The following is a 20,623-nucleotide window of genomic DNA, read 5'->3' as shown; positions in this document are numbered from 1 at the left end:
TAATTTGAGCAGGTCTGTGTGGACAGATCGCATAAGCGCGCCGGTGGGAGAACAGCCAGCAGCTAGACAGGGAACACTCTGCCATAACTCGCCTCAACCCCAATCATGCCCCCCACCAGCAGCTGTGTTTTTGCTCAGGGGTGTGGTGCGTCTGGATGTTATATGAAGGCAGTTTCTGGCAAGACAGGTCAGATCGATAGCAAGCCCGCAAGTGGCTCGGCAAACGCGCAGCGAAGCCAAGGTGGGCCACTCCAGACTCCGTTCAGCGACAAGTCAGGTTACTAGACGGTTTTCGCCGGTTCGGTGGCGCTCCTCACGACTGCTTCCAAATATAGGGTTTCTTCTCCGCCACTGCAGCGTCGCAATGGTGACCGAAGAAACAAATGTGTTGTTACAAGTGGCAGTTGCTTGAGGCAATGTTCTTCATTTTTTATGGGTTTGGCTTTACATAGAAAGGCTTCATCTATGTTTTGATCCGCTGGTGAGATCTGCATGCACTTTTGATGAATAGGCTAGGCTATCTTTCACGCACCCGCACCCTGTCCTTGGTGCTGAAACAACAAAGAGGACATCAAGTGGGAATAGGCTATGATTTATACTGAACAAAAATATAAATGCAACATTTAAAGTGTTGGTCCCATGTTTCATTAGATGAAATAAAAGATCCCAGAAATGTTCCATACACACAAAAAGCTTATTTCTCTAACATTTTGTGACACATTTGTTTACATCCCTGTTAGTGAGTATTTCTAATTTGCCAAGATAATCCATCCAACTGACAGGTGTGGCATATCAAAAAGCTGATTAAACAGCATGATCATTACACAGGTGCACCTTGTGCTGGGGTGTAACCAAGAACACCAAGGTAACCTGCTTAAATGACTACCGACCCTTAGCACCGACCCAAAGCACTTCATGGTCTGTAGCCATGAAGTGCTTTGAAAGGTTGGTCATGGCTCACATCAATACCATCATCCCAGAAACCCTAGACCAAGTCCAATTTGCATACCGCCCCAACAGATCCACAGATGATGCAATCTCTATTGCACTCCACACTGCCCTCACCCACCTGGACAAAAGGAACACCTACATGATAATGCTGTTCATTGACTACAGCTCAGCATTCAACACCATAGTGCCCTCAAAGCTCATCACTAAGCTAAGGACCCTGGGACTAAACACCTCCCTCTGCAACTGGATCCTGGTATTCCTGACGGGCCACCCCCAGGTGGTAAGGGTAGGCAACAACACATCTGCCACGCTGATCCTCAACACGTGGGCCCCTCAGGGGTGCGTGCTTAGTACCCTCCTGTAATCGCTGTTCACTCATGTCTGCGTGGCCAAGCATGACTCCAACACTATCATTAAGTTTGCTGACGATACAACGGTGGTAGGCCTGATCAATGATGAGACAGCCTATAGGGAGGAGGTCAGAGACCTGGCAGTGTGGTACCAGGACAACAACCTCTCCCTCAACATGATCAAGACAAAGGAGATCATTGTGGACTACAGGAAAAGGAGGGTAGAGTACGCCCCTATTCGACGGGGCTGTAGTGGAGCAGGTTGAGAGCTTCATGTTCCTTGGCGTCCACATCACCAACAAACTAACATGGTCCAAGCACACCAAGACAGTCGTGAAGAGGGCACGACTAAACCTGTTCTCCCTCAGGAGACAGTATTTGGCATGGTCCTCAGATCCTCAAAAAGTTATACAGCTGCACCATCGAGAGCATCCTGACTGGTTGCATCACTGCCTGTTATGGCAACTGCCCTGCCTCCGACCGCAAGGCGCTACAGAGGGTAGCGCGTACGGCCCAGTACATCACTGGGGCCAAGCTTCCTGCCATCCAGGACCTCTATACCAGGCGGTGTCAGAGGAAGGCCCTAAAAATTGCCAAATACTCCAGCCACCCTAGTCATAGACTGTTCTCTCTGCTATCGCACGGCAAGCAGTACCGTAGCACCAGGTCTAGGTCCAAAAGGCTTCTTAACAGCTTCTACACCCCAGCCATAAGGCTGCTGAACAGCTAATCAAATGGCTACCCGGATAGTCACTTTACCCCTACCTACATGTAAATATTACATATTATATATATTATATATATTACCTCAATTACCTTGACTAACTTGTACCCCCGCACATTGACTTGGTACCGGTACCCCCTGTATATAGCCTCGTTATTGTTATTTTATTGTTGCTCTTTTATTTTTTTACTTTAGTTAATTTAGTAAATATTTTTCTTAACTCTTATTTTTCTTAAAACTGCATTGTTGGTTAAGGGCTTGTAAGTAAGCATTTCACCTGTTGTATTCAGCGCATGTGACAAATAACATTTCATTTGATTTGACAAATAAAATGCCACTAAAATGTGCAGTTTTGTCACACAACACAATGTCACAGGTGTCTTAAGTTTTGAGGGAGCATGCAATTGGCATGCTGAATGTCCACCAGAACTGTTTCCAGATAATGTAATGTTAATTTCTCTACGATAAGCTATCTCCAACGTCGTTTTAGAAAATTTGGAAGTACGTCCAACCGCAGACCACGTGTAACCACGTGAGCCTAGGACCTCCACGTCCGGCTGCTTTACCTGCGGGATCATCTAAGACCAGCCACCCGGACAGCTGAGGAGTGTTTCTGTCTGTAATAAAGCCCTTTTTAGGGGAAAAACCCATTCTGGTTGGCTGGGCCTGCTCTCCAGTGGGTGGGCCTGGCTCCCAAGTGGGTGGGCCTATGTCCTCTCAGGTCCGCTCATGGCTGCGCCCCTGCCCAGTCATGTTCAATCTATAGATTAGTGCATAATGAATTCATTTCAATTGACTGATTTCCTTATATGAACTGTAACTCAGTAAAATCATTGAAATTGTTGCATGTTGCATTTATATTTTTGCTCATTATAGATTAAAACAAATGGTACAGTAATTCACAGCATTTCCAGACATTATCGAAGGAAGGAACTCAAGTGTTTAGCAATTCCCTACCAACAACCAGATTTGTTTTCTCAGTCACATATGACACCGCTGTTTGCTGAACATTGTATCCCAACTTAGAAAGCTGAGTTGAGTATTTTGTGCCATTCGTATATTGTGACCAGAAAGACAAGTCAATAGCATAGTCTTCTAGGTGCTTCAGCATGTGCCAGCCTGAAAAAGGGGATTGATACATATGATCATTCATAAAATGGTGAAGTGACATGATGGTGTGTAAACTGTTTTATTTGTCGACATGACAGGAATACAATCAGGACACAATAGTTTTATAGTAAAAAACTGAAGGTCTGTTGTATATGTAAATCTCCATGTAAATATCAGTTTGACCTAAAGCCCTATATATAAAGATAACTACATACAGACAAAGACTGAAAGAATACTGTGCCGCAAATACAGTACAAAGAGGCATGAGAGTACCCAATTGTCTACAGATTGTACACAGTAAGGAGATTGTTATAGCATGTTTTAAAATGTAGACCTCAGAGAGATGTGAATGCTTATGACGTCACACACTTCCTATTGTATCCTTCCTCTCCATTCCCTCACTCTTTTGTCCTCCCCCTGTCCTTGCTCCTTTTCTTTTTCTTTTCTCTGACAGGGAAATTGATTGCCGGTATTCATTATTTATTTCTTCTTCCTCTCCCTTGTCTGTCTTTTCTGTTTTGTCCTCCTTCTCCTCCTCCTCTGTTCACTGTGCCATTTGGACCACAACCGCCTTCCAGGCCTTGTCTTTGTCAAACTCCCGCAGTGTTCCATTGGATGCTTGTTGCTGAGTGAGCAAGATGGAGGGAGGGAAGAGGGGACAGGGAGGAGGGGATGGATAGGAAAGGAGAGGATATCATTTAGAAAAGAAAATAGAGACAGAGCAGAGACATTTATACAGTACTTTGTCACTGCAGTCTGCACACCGTCAATGCACAACATACTGTTTTTCCATGAATGACCAGCTTAGACATAGGCATCACTCCTCCTCACACGTTAGTGACATTTTCAGAGAGCTGGTGCATCTCTCACCTCAGTATGTCAAAGTATCAGTGACTCTTCGTCAGTGACTCTTCATCAGTGAATATACATCAGTGAGTCATAGAGCACAACATCTCATCTGCTAAAGATATGTGTGTGTGTGTGTGTGTGTGTGTGTGTGTGTGTGTGTGTGTGTGTGTGTGTGTGTGTGTGTGTGTGTGTGTGTGTGTGTGTGTGTGTGTGTGTGTGTGTGTGTGTGTGTGTGTGTGTGTGTGTGTGTGTGTGTGTGTGTGTGTGTCTGTGTCTGTGTGTCTGTGTGCGTGCGTGCGTGCGTGTTTGAGAGAGAGACAGCAAGAGGGAGAAAGAGAGAGAGGGGGGGGGAGAGAGACTGTATGCAGTATGATAGGAGAGTACAATAGGAGAGTGTTGGTCCTAGTTCATGTCTATGGGAATCTTCATGTCTATGGGAATCTGCATGACTGTGTGAACAGTATGTGTGTGTGTACCTCTGAGTGAAAGGCTGGGAGCTGCAGGCTGTCATCCCACTCTGGACCCCCCATGCGGAGCTGGCTCTTGTAGGAGGCACAGTGCACCACGGTGGCCAGAGTCAGAACTGCCTGCACCAGCAGCAGCGCCATCAGAATCAGCAGCAGGATCTCATACGATTGCTAGGGACACACACATACATATTGTATTGGTACACCATCTGAGTTACAACCACAGAATCATTCTTGAGCATGTCACATGTCCCTTTGTCAAAACTTTGGGATTCACTCACTATCTGAGTTATAACCACCACATGAAAAGCTCTGTATGATTTTATATTTCATTGAATTTCTCGATGGTCATTAGTTATATCTTGAGCATGTTTGTCAAAATGACTTTGAGCTGGAGGCTTCCCTGAGGCAGTCCTTCTGAGCTCATCCTATTTACACAGACTCTACCTACTGTGTCACAGAGCACTAGGCAGCTCACCTTGGCTGTAGGCACCTCATGCAGGAAGATGTCAATGAAACTGAGTACACTGCAGGAGAGGAAGCCTGAGGCTGAGAAGAGCAGCGGGGACGTCACACTGCTGATGGCAATCAGCATCTCCACCTGAGAGGCGGCGGGGGGGGGGGGGGATAGATAGTCTTCAGTGAGGTAATGGTTGAGCGTGACACCTGTCCAGAATACATAACCTTTAAAAACTCACCAGACACTTGTTGGGGTATTCTGCCACGACATGGCTGGCAATGGCACTGGGGAAACACTGCAGAGACAGGGACCAAAATAGAGGCACAGGTGATTCAGTCTCTTACCCACATTGCTGAGTCACAGACAGACTATTGGGTCATGAATGAAGACTGGGATGTGTCTGCAAACAATTTGCCTCCTTGGCGGGAACAACACTTTTTGGAACCACTGTTATATAGACCCAATGTAACACAGGCAGCTTAACTCACAGCCACTAAGATCCAGAAGAAGGTGACAGACAGGTATGGACCAGGGAGCAAGACGTCCATGTTGAGAGCGATGATACCGCCAAACACAGACGAGATTCCTACTATCACCTCAATCACCTGTCAGAAAACAGCAGTGACCATTGGGATGCCGTATCAACGCTGGTGTACTGTAAGTGCTGAACTACAATGTAGCCGGCGTACGTCTGGTGTTTCAAAGTACAAACATTAGAGCCACTGTTAAGAGTACATAGTAGAATGTGTAATAATGTATCTCATTCGTGAACACAGAAACTCAGTGTCTATGTGCTCACAGAGTAGGCCTTTAGAAGTCGGGTGGGAAAGACGGCCGGTGTCAGAACCACAGGACCGTCATACGTCACTGGCTGAGGGAGAGAAAGGGAGAGAGAAGGAGGCGGGACAAAGTGGGGGAGAGGGAGAATCAGAGAGAGAGAGAACGGGAGGAGAGAGGACATACAGTGCGGAGGGAGGGGGAGAGAGAGGACATACAGTGCGGAGGGAGGGGGAGAGAGAGGACATACAGTGCGGAGGGAGGGGGAGAGAGAGGACATACAGTGCGGAGGGAGGGGGAGAGAGAGGACATACAGTGCGGAGGGAGGGGGAGAGAGAGGACATACAGTGCGGAGGGAGGGGGAGAGAGAGGACATACAGTGCGGAGGGAGGGGGAGAGAGAGGACATACAGTGCGGAGGGAGGGGGAGAGAGAGGACATACAGTGCGGAGGGAGGGGGAGAGAGAGGACATACAGTGCGGAGGGAGGGGGAGAGAGAGGACATACAGTGCGGAGGGAGGGGGAGAGAGAGGACATACAGTGCGGAGGGAGGGGGAGAGAGAGGACATACAGTGCGGAGGGAGGGGGAGAGAGAGGACATACAGTGCGGAGGGAGGGGGAGAGAGAGGACATACAGTGCGGAGGGAGGGGGAGAGAGAGGACATACAGTGCGGAGGGAGGGGGAGAGAGAGGACATACAGTGCGGAGGGAGGGGGAGAGAGAGGACATACAGTGCGGAGGGAGGGGGAGAGAGAGGGACGGCATGTTATAATGACATGCAGACAAACAATCCTACACAGCACAGTATAAGAGGAGTAAGAGTACAGGCAACACCAGCACATACTGTATACTGTTTCCCAGCTTTAACAATAACACACACACCTTCCTGTGGCTACAGCAGTCCTCTGCAGAGCGTGCAGACAGGATGACTGTACTTGCCATCAGCACCTCCAGCAGAATCAGCAGGATGAGGTTAAAGTTGATCTGAACAGCGGCGGGTCATGGGAGAGAAACAGAAGGGAAGAGAGATTGTCAGAGACAGGGAGAGAGATTCATTCAACATCTGTATCCTACAACATGCATGTGTGTGTGATTGTAATGCAAGTCAGGTATCATGCAAACAAACAATTGAAGCCCCTCAAGGCTTTGCCTTAGGGCAACTACATCTAGGGTGCACAGAGATGAGAAAAACAGATCGGCTGTAGACTCACATTGACAGCAGAGGGACTCAACACCAGCTTACAGCCAAACCACACCAGGCAAGTGGTCGTCACAGCGAAGGTGGACACAAATACCACCTGGAAATCTGACACCTGTCAATCACAGATGTAAAATATATTATTAGCACCTGCATCAGGGACATGTTGACAGTATTAAGGGGACATGTTGACAGTATTACGGGGACATGTTAACAGTATTACGGGGACATGTTAACAGTATTAAGGGGACACGTTTACAGTATTAAGGGGACATTCTGACAGTATTAAGGGGACACGTTGACAGTATTAAGGGGACATTCTGACATTATTACGGGGACATGTTTACAGTATTAAGGGGACATTCTGACAATATTAAGGGGATATTCTGACAGTATTAAGGGGACATTCTGACAGTATTAAGGGGACATTCTGACATTATTACGGGGACATGTTTACAGTATTAAGGGGACACGTTGCGCCTCCACAGCCCAGTACGTCCTGTGCCTCCTCCTCGCACTCTCCCTGAAGTGCGTGTCCCCAGTCCGGTACGTCCCGTGCCTGCTCCTCGCACTCTCCCTCAAGTGAGCCTTCCCAGTCAGGTACGTCCTGTGCCTGCTCCCCGCACTTGCCCTGAAGTGCGTGTCACCAGTCCGGTGCCACCTGTGCTGGCCCTACACATCAGGCCTCCAGTGCGCCTCCCCAGTCCAGAGCGTCAGGTGACGGTCCCCAGTCCAGAGCTTCAGGCGGCGGTCCCCAGTCCAGAGCTTCAGGCGACGGTCCCCAGTCCAGAGCTTCCGGCCACGTTTCACAGTCCGGAACCTCCTGAGACGGTCCACAGTCCGGAACCTCCTGAGACGGTTCACAGTCCGGAACCTCCTGAGACGGTTCACAGTCCGGAACCCCCTTGAGACGATCCACGGTCCGGAACCTCCTGCGACGGTCCACGGTCCAGAACCTCCAGCTCCAGGGCAGGAGCCTTCCTCTGCGCCAATGCCCAGTCCGAACACGGCGTCCAGTCCAGCTCCATGGCAGGAGACCCTCTCTGCGCCGATGCCCAGTACAGGCACGGCGTCCAGTCCCGCTCCATGGCAGGAGCCTTCCTCTGCGCCGATGCCCAGTCCAGGCACGGTGTCCAGTCCCGCTCCAGGGCAGGAGCCTTCCTCTGCGCCGATGCCCAGTCCAGGCACGGTATCCAGTCCCGCTCCAAGGCCGGAGTCTTCCTTTACGCCGGTGCCCAGTCCAGGCACGGCGGCCAACTCAGCTCCATGGCCGGAGTCTTCTTCGGCGCTGAGGCCCAGTCCGGGCGATGGCGTTCTACCCGGCTCCATGGCCAGACCCGTGGTCTGAGTGGGTACTTCGCCCCGCACCGGAGCCGCCACCGACACTAGATGCCCACCCGGACCCTCCCCTATAGAGTCAGGTTTTGCGGCCGGAGTCCGCAACTTTGGGGGGAATACTGTCACGCCCTGACCATAGAGAGCCTTTTATTCTCTATGTTGGTTAGGTCAGGGTGTGACTAGGGTGGGTTATCTAGGTTGTTTTATGTTTATGTTGGCCTGGTATGGTATGGTTCCCAATCAGAGGCAGCTGTTTATCATTGTCTCTGATTGGGGATCATATATAGGCAGCCATTTCCCCACTGGGTTTTTGTGAGATCTTGTTTTGAGTCAGTGCATGTGGCACCTCAGTACTGCACGGTCATTGTTGGCTTCTTTTTTTTTTTCTTTTTAAGTTTCACAAAATAAAAGATGTGGAACTCAGAGCATGCTGCGCCTTGGTCCGTTTATTCTACAGACGATCGTGACACACGTTGACAGTATTATGGGGACATGTTTACAGTATTAAGGTTAAGGGGACACGTTGACATTATTACGGGGACATGTTTACAGTATTAAGAGGACATTCTGACAGCATTAAGCACTATCTCAGTGGCCCCTGGACAACATTCATGCAACAAATACACATTTGCTCATTGAGTAGCGTAAGCCTATTTGTTGTGTACTCACTGCAACATGATGGTTCTTGGCAATGGCAAAGCTGACAACTGCTGCCGGGACACTCTGAAACAAAGACACACACAAATACTAATCTCACAAGATGAAAGTTTCTCATAATACTTCATATACTACTCTGTAGCTCTCAAGCCTGGCATGCAAGATTACACAAATATAGTACATACTCTCAATATTTGCTTGCCTGCAGTGCTATGCTGTTTCATAGGCACCAGGTGTTAAACATTTTTGTAACTGGGCAGATTTGTCTTTATTATAATGAACATGATTAGAAGCACGTGTCTCTGCTCTTGTAAGGGTTCTAATTTGAAGCTACTATACTATCAAGTAATGATGATTATCATAATAATAACAACGATCATGAGGATCAGCCTGTTTTCAGACTCTGGTCAGCTGAGAGCCACTCACCGAGCCTGCAGCACAGCGCAGATAGTCCATAGCAGCAGGAAACACATTGCCCAGGTAGAGAGAGAAGCCTGCTGTGACCAACAGACTGCTCTGTGAACCACACACACACACAACACACACACACACACACACCACACAATGGTTAGCATGTAAACTGCCAAGAGGAGAGTTCACCAAAAAGTTGTCCCCCCACCCCTGTTCTCTTTTCACTCACCCCTGTGAGGAGGTTGTACATTCCCCCCTTTGAGGGATGATTTTACGCTCTAGTTTTTCTGTTTTCAAATCCGAATGTGAATGGAATAACCAGATGTGTGGGCTCTTTCTAACCAATCAATGGCATTGAGTAATCAATTACAGCAGCACTGGGTTTTTTGAATACCCCATTTGTCCATCCCTTTAACCCTTGATGTCCCGACCTCTCACCCCAATGAGAACGCTGTAGAGCCAGGTCCTGTAGCTGAGGCAGGGGTGCATGGGCTTCTCCGAGTGGGCAAGCTGCAGGTCACTGGCCCTCACGTCCACCGTGTAGCTCTCCGGCCGCTCCCTCTCCGCACACCCCCGCCGGCCCACCGTACCCCCGCCACCCCCCCTCTCCAGCGTGGGCATCTGGGTGTAGCTGAACTCCTCCATGGCAGACAGATCGTCCCGCTGCATCATAGTGAGAGATGAGTGACAGCGCCCCCAGATAGTCCAATGGGACGGTCACACTGGGTCTGAGGAACCTGTGTGTGTCTGGCAGAGAGGACATGAACATTTTACTGCAGTGGGTTAAATCAGGGTCACACAAAATTTTCTTGGTAGTCTTAAATAAATCTACTTTGAAACAAAAGTATCCACCTCACACACATGGTTATGGGCTTAAAAAAAAGAAGACACCTGTACAATGTCAGATATAGAGTGGAAATGTACTCCATTTTGAGTTAGCATCCCAATATTACACTTTATATACATCACCAAAGACTGAAATATAGCTAAACTTGTCTGTCATTTTTTAATTTTTTAGGGATTCTCATTACTCTACTCTTCCTGGGGTCCGAACACATTAAAGCATTTACATGACATATAAAACAAAAAATAAAACAGTACATCATATAACATTATTACACCACTACATATCTACAATACAAAATGGATAATACCACCATACAGTGTTATTTCAATGTAGGTGTGTGTAGAGTACTAGCGTTTGTGTGCATATGCACGTGTCTGTACCTGTGTGTGTGTCTTTTCCCAGTCCCCGCTGTTCCATGAGGGGTATTTTTATCTATTTTTAAAATCTGATTCTACTGCTTGTATTAGTTACCTGATGAGGAATAGAGTTCCATGTAGTCATGTCTCTATGTAGTACTGTGTGCCTCCCATAGTCTATTCTGGATTTGGGGATTGTGAAGAGACCTCTGGTGGCATGTCTTGTGGGGTATGTATGGGTGTCTGAGCTGTGTGCTAGTAGTTTAAACAGACAGCTCGGTACATTCAGCTTGTCAACACTTCTTACAAAAACAAGTAGTGATGAAGTCAATCTCTCCTCCACTTTGAGCCATGAGAGATTGACATGCATATCATTAATGTTAGCTCCTCGTGTACATTTAAGGGCCAGCCGTGCTACCCTGTTCTGAGCCAATTGTAATTTTCCTAAGTCCCTCTTTGTGGCACCTGAACACATGACTGAACAGTAGTCCAGGTGTGACAAAACTAGGGCCTGTAGGACCTGCCTTGTTGATAGTGTTGATAAGAAGGCAGAGCAGAGCTTTATTATGGACAGACTTCTCCCCATCTTAGTTACCGTTGTATCAACATGTTTTGACTATGACAGATTACAATCCAGGGTTACTCCAAGCAGTTTTGTCATCTCAACTTGCTCAATTTCCACATTATTCATTACAAGATTTAGTTGAGGTTTAGGGATTAGTGAATGATTTGTCCCAAATACAATTCTTTTAGTTTTTGAAATATTTAAGACTAACTTATTCCTTGCCACCCATTCTGGTACTAACTGCAGCTCTTTGTTAAGTGTTGCAGTCATTTCAGTAGCTGTAGACACACTGCTACATGTCATTAGTAAAGATTGCAAAAATGTGTAAGGGGCCTAGACAGCTGCCCTGGGGAATTCCTGATTCTACCTGGATTATGTTGGAGAGGCTTCCATTAAAGAACACCCTCTGTGTTCTGTTCGACAGGTAACTCTTTATCCACATTATAGCAGGATGTGTAAAGCCATAATACATACGTTTTTCCAGCAGCAGACTATGAGCGATAATGTCAAAAGTCACACTGAAGTCTAACAAAACAGCCCCCACAATCTTTTCATCATCAATTTCTCTCAACCAATCATTAGTCATTTGAGTAAGTGCTGTGCTTGCTGAATGTCCTTCCCTATAAGCGTGCTAAAAGTCTGTTGCCAATTTGTTTACTGTAAAATAGCATTGTATCTGGTCAAACACAATTTTTTCAAAAAGTTTACTCAGGGTTGGTAACAGGCTGATTGGTCGGCTATTTGAGCCAGTAAAGGGGGCTTTACTATTCTTAAGTAGCGGAATTACTTTTGCTTCCCTGCAGGCCTGAGTGCACACACTTTCTAGTAGGCTTAGATTGAACATATGGCAAATAGGAGTGGCAATATCATGCGCTATTATCCTCAGTAATTTTCCATTCAAGTTGTCAGACCCTGGTGGCTTATCATTGTTGATAGAAAAATTAAAAGGGTTCCAAAAGGGTTTTTCAGCTGTCCCCATAAGAGAACCCATTTTGGTACCCAAAGAATCCAAAAGGGTATAACCTGGAATCAAAAGGGTTCTACCTGCAACCAAAAATGGTTCTTCAAAGGGTTCTCCTATGGGGACAGCCAATGACGGACTGGCCATCTGGAGCACCGGGAGTTTTCCCAGTGGGCCGCTTGACAATTGGGGCCCATGCAACACAAAATATAAATTACCCCAGCCACTGCTTAAATAAAAATAACCAAGTGCTGTGTGTCTGACTGGCCCATGCGAGTGGGCTGCCGGCCCACTGTGTTACGGCTCTCGTTGGTAGAATGACCGGACCAAGGTGCAGCGTGGTAGGCGTCCATTTTCTTCATTAATGTTCCATCAAAAACAATAAACAATACAACGAACGTAAAGCTTCGTAGTGCAAAACATGCAACAAACAAAGACAAGATCCCACAAAACACAAACGGAAACTAACAACTTATATCTGATTCCCAATCAGAGACAACGATAGACAGCTGCCTCCGATTGGGAATCAAACACACCAACATAGAAACAGAAAACCTAGAATGCCCACCCTAATCACACCCTGACCTAACCAAATAGAGAAATAAAAAGGCTCTCTAAGGTCAGGGCGTGACAGTATCCCCCCCTCCCCAAAGGTGCGGAATCCGGCCGCAAAACCTGACTCTATAGTTAAGGGTCCAGGTGGGTATCTCTCCTCGGTGGCGGCTCCGGTTCGGAATGTAGCCCCCGCTCCACACGCTGATCCCTCCGCTTCCGTGGAACCGGACCGTGGAACGTCGCCGGAGACTCCAGACCGTGAATCGCCGCCGGAGACTCCGGACTGCCGACCGCCGCTGGAGGCTCTGGACTGCGGACCGCCGCTGGAGACTCTGGACTGCGGACCGCCGCTGGAGGCTCTGGACTGCGGACCGCCGCTGGAGACTCTGGACTGCGGACCGCCGCTGGAGGCTCTGGACTGCGGACCGCCGCTGGAGACTCTGGACTGCGGACCGCCGCTGGAGACTCTGGACTGCGGACCGCCGCTGGAGGCTCTGGACTGCGGACCGCCGCTGGAGACTCTGGACTGCGGACCGCCGCTGGAGGCTCTGGACTGCGGACCGCCGCTGGAGACTCTGGACTGCGGACCGCCGCTGGAGGCTCTGGACTGCGGACCGCCGCTGGAGACTCTGGACTGCGGACCGCCGCTGGAGACTCCGGACTGGGGACCGTCGCTGGAGGCTCCGGACTGGGGACCGTCGCTGCAGGCTCCGGACAGGGAACCGTCGCTACAGGCTCCGGGCCATGGATCATCGCTGGAGGCTTCGTGCTATGGATTATCACGACAGGCTCCGGGCCATGGATCATCACTGGAGGCTTCGTGCCATGGATCATCACTGGAGGCTCCGGGCCATGGATCATCACTGGAGGCTTCGTGCCATGGATTATCACTGGAGGCTCCGGGCCATGGATTATCACTGGAGGCTTCGTGCCATGGATCATCACTGGAGGCTCCGGGCCATGGATTATCACTGGAGGCTCCGGGCCATGGATTATCACTGGAGGTTTCGTGCCATGGATTATCACTGGAGGTTTCGTGCCATGGATCATCACTACAGGCTCCGGGCCGTGGATCATCACTGGAGGCTTCGTGCCATGGATCATCACTGGAGGCTTCGTTCGTGGATCCTTTGCCGTCCAGGATGTCCTCCCATGTCCAGTCTTCCTGGCCACGCTGCTTGGTCCGTTTTTGGTGGGATCTTCTGTTATGGCTCTCGTTGGTAGAATGACCGGACCAAGGTGCAGCGTGGTAGGCGTCCATTTTCTTTATTAATGTTCCACCAAAAACAATAAACAATACAAAAAACGTAAAGCTTTGTAGTGCAAAACATGCAACAAACAAAGACAAGATCTCACAAAACCCAAACGGAAACTAACAACTTCTATCTGATTCCCAATCAGAGACAACGATAGACAGCTGCCTTCGATTGGGAATCAAACACACCAACATAGAAACAGAAAACCTAGAATGCCCACCCTAATCACACCCTGACCTAACCAAATAGAGAAATAAAAAGGCTCTCTAAGGTCAGGGCGTGACACACTGCCACTGCGGTTGGGTATTACATCTGTCAGCCTCTCTCTCCCAGCCGATTACTTTTGGTCCAGTCCATTCTATCTTTACCTGGGCACCGCCCCTTTCCCATCTCTGTTAAGTGGTGACATTTGGATAAATAGTGGAGTGGAGCAAGATGGACAAACAAAAAGAGAAAAATGTAAAGGTGGTGCTGATAAGCAGAGAGAGAAGAGGTTGAAGTCCCTTGAAGCTGATGCAGCCAAATGTTTTAAAATAACAAATTACTAATTTGTCGCCGTTACCAGTCAATCATCCCAGCCTAGTGAGCCTGAAGGCACTGGCAGCAGAGAGGAGAGAGAGCAGAGAGAGCAGTCCATTGAGCCCAGCAATAGTCAAGGTTTTGCAGCTGAAGCGGTAAGACAGAAAACAATAGGGAGAAGATAAGCAATGTTTGGGTTTAGCTAGCTGGCTATTTAGCTATATCGGGTGCCATTTGTTGAAACAAGCGCTCGTCAATGTCACTTTTTGTGAACAGACCAGTCACAGCCTGGATGGGCAGGACATTAAAAAAAGGTTGACGTACTACACCAAACTTTCGAAATGTTGAAGTCATTGTTATGCATGAATGGTTATGATTATTGACAAGTTAGTACTTAGCATTAACAAATTAGAGACTAACCACCAATGTACAGTCGTGTCCAAAAGTTTTGAGAATGACACAAATATTAATTTCCACAAAGTTTGCTGCTTCAGTGTCTTTAGATATTTTTATCAGATGTTACTATGGAATACTGAAGTATAATTACAAGCATTTCATAAGTGTCAAAGGCTTTTATTGACAATTACATGAAGTTGATGCAAAGAGTCAATATTTGCAGTGTTGACCCTTCTTTTTCAAGACCTCTGCAATCCGCCCTGGCATGCTGTCAATTAACTTCTGGGCCGCATCCTGACTGATGACAGCCCATTCTTGCATTAGCAATGCTTGGAGTTTGTCAGAATTTGTGGGTTTTTGTTTGTCCACCCGCCTCTTGAGGATTGACCACAAGTTCTCAATGGGATTAAGGTCCAGGGAGTTTCCTGGCCATGGACCCAAAATATCGATGTTTTGTTCCCCGAGCCACTTAGTTATCACTTTTGCCTTATGGCAAGGTGCTCCATCATGCTGGAAAAGGCATTGTTCGTCACCAAACTGTTCCTGGATGGTTGGGAGAAGTTGCTCTTGGAGGATGTGTTGGTACCATTCTTTATTCATGGCTGTGTTCTTAGGCAAAATTGTGAGTGAGCCCACTCCCTTGGCTGAGAAGCAACCCCACACATGAATGGTCTCAGGATGCTTTACTGTTGACATGACACAGGACTGATGGTAGCGCTCACCTTGTCTTCTCCGGACAAGCTTTTTTCCGGATGCCCCAAACAATCGGAAAGGGGATTCAACAGAGAAAATGACTTTACCCCAGTCCTCAGCAGTCCAATCCCTGTACCCTTTGCAGAATATCAGTCTGTCCCTGATGTATTTCCTGGAGAGAAGTGGCTTCTTTGCTGCCCTTCTTGACACCAGGCCATCCTCCAAAAGTCTTCGCCTCACTGTGCGTGCAGATGCACTCACACCTGCCTGCTGCCATTCCTGAGCAAGCTCTGTACTGGTGGTGCCCCGATCCCACAGCTGAATCAACTATAGGAGACGGTCCTGGCGCTTGCTGGACTTTCTTGGGCGCCCTGAAGCCTTCTTCACAACAATTGAACCGCTCTCCTTGAAGATCTTGATGATCCGATAAATGGTTGATTTAAGTGCAATCTTACTGGCAGCAATATCCTTGCCTGTGAATCCCTTTTGTGCAAAGCAATGATGATGGCACGCGTTTCCTTGCAGGTAACCATGGTTGACAGAGGAAGAACAATGATTCCAAGCACCACCCTCCTTTAGAAGCTTCCAGTCTGTTATTCGAACTCAATCAGCATGACAGAGTGATCTCCAGCCTTGTCCTCGTCAGCACTCACACCTGTGTTAACGAGAGAATCACTGACATGATGTCAGCTGGTCCTTTTGTGGAAGGGCTTAAATGCAGTGGAAATGTTTTTTGGTAATTCAGTTAATTTGCATGGCAAAGAGGGACTTTGCAATTAATTGCAATTCATCTGATCACTCTTCATAACATTCTGGAGTATATGCAAATTGCCATCTTACAAACTGAGGCAGCAGACTTTGTGAATATTAATATTTGTGTCATTCTCAAAACTTTTGGCCTTGACTGTAGACCATTTTTCTTGCACAAGGATTTAACGACGGAACAAAATTAAAAAAAATTATAAATGTTGGTTGTGTATTTCTTAACAACATAGCTGTGTTCTTCCGTGAATCCTACCAGAGGATGAACATTTGGGAGAAGGAGAGCAAGGACCAAAGACACAGACGTCTTGCTCCAATTGGAGAGACACGCTGGTGGGAGAAAGACAGTGCCTTAAAGAAGGTCTCTGGAGCTTTTGGAAATCCAGATGAGGGTCTGTATGTTGATGTCCTTCTCACTCTTTCAACCATACAAGATCAGAAAAACATCAACACCATTGCATGGGTCAAGGCACAAGGATACATTGAGGGGTTGCTGAAGTATGAAACGATACTTACAGCTCAGATATTCCTCAGAAGTATTCAGGTCACCTCACCAGTCTCAAAATATCTTCAAACAAGTGGAATGGACATTCTGTCTGCGCATCGTATGGTTGTGTCTACAGAGGAGCAGCTGAAAGGAACGGCAAGAGATTTTGAAAAAGTCAAGGCAGCTGCAGACACATTTGTTCAGTGGGCCAACAGAAAGTTATAGAAACGGGATGATTAAACAGAGCTGGAGTTAGAGACCACTCTGCCAACGAAAAGGGCCAGAAAGAAGAAAACCATGCCTGGAGAGATGGCACAAGATGAGACTTGGGCAGAGAGTGCATACAGGATTGGTGTCCATAATCAAATTCTGGATACAGTTATAGATGGCATCCATCGGCAATTTCTGAGTAATGGCACTTTGTATGCCAACATGGCTCTTCAGGACCCTAAACACTTTAGTCAGATAACATCCAGTGGCCTTCCACAGACAGCCCTTCAAGAACTAAGAAAATGTTTGATCAAATTTGACAGCAGAGCAATGGTGGCCAATTTACAGAGTGAGCTCATGAGTCTGGCAGAACAGTGGACTAGGTTAAAGCAATCGGGATTTGAAGAATACACAACCAGGACTATGGAGGATCATGGACCTGAAGGAAATAAAGACGAGGTGGAGATGGGGAACAAGAGCTGTTCATCTTGCAAGGACTGTCCAGTGTGTTGCTACCGTATTCTTAGTCAGTACAATCTATTGACCGACGCATACCACATCCTGGGCCTTGCTTACAAGATCCTACTTACCCTGTCAGTAACCCAGGTAGCTTGCGAGCGGAGCCCCTCTACTCTGAAATTCATCAAGAGTAGGCTCAGAAGCACTCTATCTCAACAGCACCTGGAGGCTTTTATGCTCATGGCTACTGAGCGAGATGTTTTAATGGCCCTGGACAGAGACCTGGTTATAGATGGCACTGCTGAGAGAAGTGAGCTGCTGCAGAAATTACTAATTTAACGAGGTAGGAAATATGTTTATTTTAATTTTATTCTATGACTTGCCTACTCACCAGTCCTTTCACCAACAAATTTCTTCCTGTATTATTTATTTTACAGGTCAGATGTTTCCATATATCCTTGCCACCTTGCTGCCAGTGCCATTGTGCCAATACGTGCTTCTTCCAGCCAGCCTCCCTCTAGAGCAACACATACCCCTTGTTCTATTTTACATCTATTTTACTAAAGTCATTGTTATAAATATTGTTCAGCAATCTTGTTTTTCATAAAGTGTGGCGTGGGTTGTGTGGATGGTTGTGTATCGCTGGGGGGGTTTTGGTGGGCCGGTCTGAGTCAAAAAGTCCAGGGCCATTTTTCATTCCCAGTTCATCCCTGGGGACAGCCGAAGAACCCTTTAAGGTTCTAGATAGCATCTTTTTTTCTAAGAGTGTAGAAACACTGGCTTTTAGGCAGGTTTTTTTTTGTTGAATAATGATGATTAATTATGAAACTATGAAAAATATGAATAACATTCCACCATGAGACCGGTAGGTCATTTGACTGCAGGGAAGGGCTCCAACACTTTGTGAGATGTACAGAATCAGTATCTGAATCAATCATTTATTCAATCAATCATTTATTGTGTGACATTCAGACACTTTGAGAAATCAGAATCGGGATCAAACGATAACGTCATTATCTTTGGTTCTTTAGGGAGATAAAATGGCTGCACAAATGGAAATAATAAGTTATTATCGGCTATGAAAAGCCAACTGACATTTATTCCTGATTATTATTTGACCATGCTTGTCATTTATGAACATTTTGAACATGTTCTGTTATAATCTCCACCCGGCACAGCCAGAAGAGGACTGGCCACCCCTCATAGCCTGGTTCCTCTCTAGGTTTCTTCCTAGGTTTTGGCCTTTCTAGGGAGTTTTTCCTAGCCACCGTGCTTCTACACCTGCATTGCTTGCTGTTTGGGGTTTTAGGCTGGGTTTCTGTACAGCACTTCGAGATATTAGCTGATGTACGAAGGGCTATATAAAATAAACTTGATTGATTGATTGGTTTCAATAAATTATCAGTTGATAAATAAGGATTTAGCACATAGTGTCATAAGACAAAATTGTTTTATTTACCATTTATCTTGATTTCTTGAATCTTCTTTCCAATAAAATATAGAAGATCAACAAGATGTATTATGAGTTATATTCATCAAAGTAGTTGAGAGCATTATATACCTCTGAGTGAAAATGGTGTGTAGTAAAAATAGGTATAACTTTGAGCGGATAGAGGATAAAAAGGGGATATCAAGGAACAAGAATAATACAAATGGAAGTACACGCAAATAAATGTTCACACATCAATGAATCCTACAGAACTTCAAAAACAACACCCACTCCCCTCTCTCCTACAGGTCTCGTCTGACTCAAACACCCCCCTTTCCACCGTATCCTTCCCCTCCTCTCCTCTCCCATTCCCTTGTATGCCTCTCCCACTCACCTGTTTAGTTGTCCGTCTTGTAGTTTCTCCCCCAACTTATCTACCCACAAGTTCTCTCTCAATGGACACACAGCAATTTTATAATCCCATATAGAAGACACTTGTTTTTGTCGGTCGGAAAGAAGTTTCTTCCCTCTCCCCCTCTCTCTCCCACTCTCACCCTCCCTCTCTCTCACTCTCTTTAGAAGAGAGAACAAAATTCTGGAGCTAGCTGTTTTCAAAGAGGGGAACAAAAACCCATGCCTCTCAGGCTGCCAGCGCGTTCTGTGCCAGAGGCATACAGCCTGTGAATGACAAAGAGGGGAGAGGAGAGGCGGAAAGGAGAGGAGGAGGGGAGAGAAACAAGGGGAGAAGGGGCTCGCGCTAGGGGCAGATAGATAGGGCAGACCACCTTTCCCTTCTGTCCTTCCACCCATCTGCCCACACACTGAGAACATGCAAACACACTTTAGCTAATACACACAGTCAGGCCCAGATACTTGGTCAAACACACGGACACACACAAATTCCATAAGGTATAGGGACAAACAGTCACATAACTGTAGACTGAATACACACACACACACACACACACACACACACACACACACACACACACACACACACACACACACACACACACACACACACACACACACACACACACACACACACACACACATCCCACACAAAACACACACATAGCGAGAATAATCTCATTGTTTCAGTTAAATAACTCTGGGTTCTCCCCTCTAGAAGTTCCCCCTGCTTCTTGCCATTGCCTGACCAACAGTTGCTAGCTACACTTCACAGTCCAGTAAATCAAATTGTCCGGCAGGGCTTTAGAAAAGAGGAGACAGAGAGGCATTTGGTTCACGTGATTTCATGCCACATCTGCAACAGCTAATCTGATGGAAATTCATTCCAGTGTCTCACATCAGTTTCCCCATAATACTTTTCCCTGAATTACATCCTTTTGAATATAATTAGTGTGTGTTTAAAGTGTTTGTGTGTGTGTTTAAAGTGTGTGTGTGTGTGTGTGTGAGAGAGAGAGTGTGTGTTCCCGCAAGCAGGGATTCCATTCAGACTCTGAACAAAGCAGTATACTCTTGGTTTAAAATTGTTCCTGGACAGCCGTTTCCATGGATACTCTTCAACAACTCCTCCACCCCTCCACCTTCCTCCGTCCCCTCTACACACACTGGACAATTCAACAAACGCAAGACATGGAATGGCTGTTCAGTCTCAGTAAAGCATAGGCCTTTAGTTCAACACAGTACCTTTCTGTGTCTAAGGTTATAGCAGAGCACAGAGTTGTCGATCTATCATGTCTGAGTTTTGAAGAAGTTTGAAGCAGTGGAGTAGAATAGAATATCATGTAATAGAATCCTTAAATGCCCCATAGGTGAATTTGCATGGCAAAATAAGTAGGCCTACATACATATTGTGGGAGAGGACTAGTTC

The 20,623-nt window shown here is 46.8% G+C and overlaps 1 protein-coding gene across 2 annotated transcripts; it reads right to left on the bottom strand.

Annotated features, from left to right (window-relative positions):
* Positions 1-3,198: 3,198 nt before the first annotated feature.
* On the bottom strand, positions 3,199-19,398 carry mlc1 (modulator of VRAC current 1). 2 transcript variants are annotated; one of them, XM_071343789.1, is made up of 13 exons: positions 19,181-19,397; positions 16,718-16,832; positions 9,730-10,038; positions 9,307-9,396; positions 8,893-8,946; positions 6,899-7,000; positions 6,570-6,671; positions 5,711-5,782; positions 5,400-5,516; positions 5,150-5,206; positions 4,930-5,052; positions 4,461-4,622; positions 3,199-3,760 (listed from the first exon to the last, which is right to left on the bottom strand). In XM_071343789.1, exons 3-13 carry the CDS (start codon positions 9,961-9,963, stop codon positions 3,680-3,682), a joined length of 1,194 nt encoding a protein of 397 aa, XP_071199890.1. In that variant the 5' UTR covers positions 9,964-10,038; positions 16,718-16,832; positions 19,181-19,397; the 3' UTR covers positions 3,199-3,679. The 2 variants fall into 2 exon arrangements, with proteins under 2 accessions (XP_071199890.1, XP_071199891.1); XM_071343790.1 differs by lacking the exon at positions 16,718-16,832 and having other exon boundaries at positions 19,181-19,398.
* Between the last annotated feature and the right edge of the window lie 1,225 nt (positions 19,399-20,623).

This window comes from Salvelinus alpinus, chromosome 15 (assembly GCF_045679555.1).
Source record: "Salvelinus alpinus chromosome 15, SLU_Salpinus.1, whole genome shotgun sequence".
Lineage (NCBI taxonomy): Eukaryota > Metazoa > Chordata > Actinopteri > Salmoniformes > Salmonidae > Salvelinus > Salvelinus alpinus.
Note: the sequence above shows the minus strand (reverse complement) of the source record. Positions and strands in the feature narration are given on the sequence as shown.

Coding starts and splice junctions, on each gene's coding strand:
- mlc1 (XM_071343790.1), bottom strand. CDS start 9,963: ATGATGCAGCGGGACGATCTGTCTGCCATGGAGGAGTTCAGCTACACC. Junction 5,783..6,569: donor ACTGCTGTAGCCACAGGAAG/GTGTGTGTGTTA, acceptor TCTCTCCCTCAG/CCAGTGACGTATGACGGTCC. Junction 5,207..5,399: donor TCTTCTGGATCTTAGTGGCT/GTGAGTTAAGCT, acceptor CTGTCTCTGCAG/TGTTTCCCCAGTGCCATTGC.